Genomic DNA, 3,694 nt, shown 5'->3' with positions numbered 1-3,694 from the left:
AATTTAGGAGACCAATCAAACTTTTTAAATAAATTCAAGCAGCCAATGATGTATTAAGCCAGCTTGAAAAGGACACACAAATTGAAAATGTGAAGTAAAACTCGAAAACGCGTCTCTCTAGTCTACTCTAGTCTAGTGTCGTAAATAAAATGATTAAATAAAAAGTGCTTTTTGGTATCTTGTTCGTTAGTGCGATTTTAATTTTACAGCTAAGATTTTAAAATCCTAATTCCGGCTGTCCACAGCTATTCTTATTATAGTCCGTCTCAGCGCAGCTTCCCGTGCTTTTTCTTCATCTTCCCTTTTCCACTGTATAAACAATACCATCCATTCCATACTTCTCTATCTATCTATCTATCCACCTCTCTTCTTTTCCAAATTTCAATTTCTTATTTGGGGTTTCTTCTCTATCTATCTCCAATGGCTGCTTCTTCTTCTTCTTCTAAATTGCTGCTCTATCTGCTTCTGGTTTCCACTTTGTACATGGCTGCTTCTGCCACCAATTTCTACCAACATTTTGACATCACTTGGGGAGATGGCCGTGCTAAAATACTCGACAACGGTGACCTTCTTACACTAAACCTCGACCAAGCCTCTGGCTCTGGATTTCAGTCGAAGAATGAGTATTTATTTGGCAAGATTGATATGCAGCTCAAGCTGGTTCCTGGCAACTCTGCCGGCACTGTCACTGCTTACTATGTATGTTTTCTGGATCAACCCCCATTCTTTGATTTCCAATTATCATATATTTTGCACATTGCTAAGTAATAACAAATTGTTTGGATGTTGCAGTTATCATCGAACGGCTCTAATTGGGATGAAATAGACTTTGAGTTCTTGGGGAATTTGAGTGGAGATCCATACATTCTTCACACCAATGTATTTAGCCAAGGTAAAGGCAACAGAGAGCAGCAATTCTATTTATGGTTTGATCCAACTGCTGATTTCCACACCTACTCCATCCTTTGGAATCCTCAGCGCATCATGTAAGCATATCATTCCCCAATTATGTCATTCCAAAATCTAATTTGATTATACTGAAACTAATTGTATTGTTCCTTTCTCTGTTATCAGATTCTCAGTAGATGGGACACCTATAAGAGAATTCAAGAACATGGAATCTGCTGGAGTTCCTTTCCCGAAGAATCAACCAATGAGAATATTCTCGAGCCTTTGGAACGCAGATGATTGGGCAACAAGAGGAGGATTGGTGAAGACTGACTGGAGTCAAGCTCCATTTACAGCTTCTTACAGAAACTTCAGTGATGAAAATTCTTGCGTTATCTCAAATGGAGCTTCTTCTTCGTCTTCTTGCGGAACAAATTCAAACACAAATCCATGGCTGACAGAGGAGCTAGATTCAACAAATCAAGGAAGGCTTCAATGGGTTCAGAAGAATTACATGATTTATAATTATTGCTCTGATCTTAAGAGGTTTCCTCAAGGACTCCCTCCGGAATGCAACTTCTCTTAGCACTTTCATCCTTTTATTTTTTTGTACAATCATATTCTTTTATTCTTTTCTTTATTTAATACTCACTTCTTTATTTAATATGATACGAGTATTCCACGCAAATTAAAAAAACTTTATAATTTTGTGGGATTTATCAATTTTTTAAAGAATATTAAATATCTATTTTCATATCATTATTTTGTTATTTTAACAAATTATTTTTTAATTTGATCTTTAATGTTAAAGATGTAAAGTTTAAGATTTTTTTGTATTATAAAATATTAAAATTTAGGAGTATAAAAGGCAAATATGGGAGCATCTGATATGGATATTGGTATCTTTGCTAGAAGTATAAATGCTGAGAAGATGGAAAAAAAAAAGATCAATAAATACAATGTTGAAACAAAGTATATGAAAACTTATGAAGTGTAGTTTTAAGTTTAGCACTAACAAGGACATAAAAAACGAAGAACGGTAAACAAGCCTATCAACATGACAACAACAATGAATAAATGAATCAATTTTCAAATTTTATAGGCAGCAGAAGAAAGCACACCAAGAGTAAAGGCTAAATACGCCTAACTAACTAACGTTAATCTTTAAACAAATTTAGTCCATAAGTACAAAACAATGCAATTTAAATCTAATATTAACCATACAGTGCAATTTCAAGTCTCTTCTTTTGTTAATGAAATTTGAAAATTGCACCGTCCCCTAAATATAAGCTGAAAATTATAATTTTTCTATATGTAAAGGTCACTACACTATAATGCAATCCCAATAAATACCTTAGGCGATTAAAGTGTTGCTCAGTGCAACACTTTTGCTTTTTTAAAAGTGTTGGTTTCTGGCGTGTTGCCGATGCTGTCTATAGCAATACATTTCCTTATATACAACAACACATGTAATATTGTTGCTATCTATGCTTGTAGCAAAATTCTTTCTTACAGGAAAAACTTCTATGGTACGTGCTAAATTGAACATATTGGTTCAAGACTTCTGGAGATAAGGCTACTTCAGCAGCGATCCAAATAGGCCAATTAAGAATTAGCTTTGAAGCTTCTCCACCACTTTAATATGCAACAGTAGATGTCACCCTAGGTGTAGAGGCATCAATGCAGAAGGCATGGGAATTTGAGGGTGAGGAGCAAAGTACGGGGGCAAGAGGGCCGTAGGAGGTAGATGATCCCTTCCTCCTAGAACAACCTTAGTCCTTTTTTATGAAGGCAAAGAATCACAAGGGGCACCTCACTTATCCCCAATTTGTATACCAGCAATTGGCGGTGCTCCACCTTGGGAGGATTTCTTCTTCAAAGAATCTTTTTGTTTTACCACCGGTATAACGGCTAAATTACATACGTGGTGTACAACCTTTGTACCATTTCACATTTTGATGTACAACTTTTAATTTTGCACACAAAAGTTTACAACCTTTTGGTAACCTCCCGCTAAAGTGTACAGCCGGTAATTATGACCAGTCAACGCGCCACTTCACCATTTTTCATCTCCTAAAAAATAAAAGTGGATCCCACCTAATGTGAAATGACCAATTTACCCTTAATTGTATTTTCTTTTATTTTTTCATTTTAAAAAATATCCATCTTCTCTCCATCTGGTTATCTCTTTCACTTCCGCCATTTCCACCTCTTCCATCATCTTCACCACTTCCGCCATCTCCACCTCTTCCATCGTCTTCACCACTACTTGTCGAGTGAGAGCAGACCCAATAAGCAAAAAACCACATCAACCCCTCTATTTTTTTCTAAAATGGGCAACCATTTTTTACAGAAGAAAAATTAATAAGAACAAAATTAAAAATGAGTTTAGATTCAGCAGATTAAATAGATCTGTTTACACAAAAACTCAAAGAGTGAAATAGTTTAAAAGATTAAGGGATCGACTCTCTCATCAGTCTTGATTCTGAATCTCAATAACCCTCTTGACGTTTCCGTCTACGGACCATGTCTACCAAACCATCATCGCTCACTACTCCCCCAACGGTGAATGGGTCGCTTCTCGAGAAAAATTGTCTGGTCGAATCGATGATCTTCAATGGTCTCCTGATGGATTGAGGATCGTTGCGTGTGGAGATGGGAAGGGAAAATCTCTGGTTCGAGCTTTTGTGTGAGTATAAATTGGGTGGTGTTTGTTTGGTTGGAGTTAAATTTTTTTTTTTGTTTAAATGGGTTTGTTGATGCTGAAAAGTTGAGATTCAGGTACTAATCTAGGTGAATTTGATGG

At 36.1% G+C, this 3,694-nt stretch overlaps 1 protein-coding gene across 1 annotated transcript; it reads left to right on the top strand.

Moving 5' to 3' along the window:
* Window positions 1–292: 292 nt before the first annotated feature.
* Window positions 293–1,647, top strand: LOC136203114 (probable xyloglucan endotransglucosylase/hydrolase protein 23). Its single transcript, XM_065994176.1, has 3 exons — window positions 293–699; window positions 793–986; window positions 1,075–1,647. The coding sequence occupies exons 1-3, from the start codon at window positions 421–423 to the stop codon at window positions 1,472–1,474; spliced, it is 873 nt and encodes a 290-aa protein (XP_065850248.1). The 5' UTR covers window positions 293–420; the 3' UTR covers window positions 1,475–1,647.
* The last annotated feature ends 2,047 nt before the right edge of the window (window positions 1,648–3,694 follow it).

The sequence above is a fragment of the Euphorbia lathyris genome, chromosome 8 (assembly GCF_963576675.1).
Source record: "Euphorbia lathyris chromosome 8, ddEupLath1.1, whole genome shotgun sequence".
In the NCBI taxonomy this organism is placed as follows: Eukaryota; Viridiplantae; Streptophyta; class Magnoliopsida; order Malpighiales; family Euphorbiaceae; genus Euphorbia; species Euphorbia lathyris.
The sequence above is the reverse complement of the archived record's forward strand: the minus strand, read 5'-3'. Positions and strand labels throughout refer to the sequence as shown.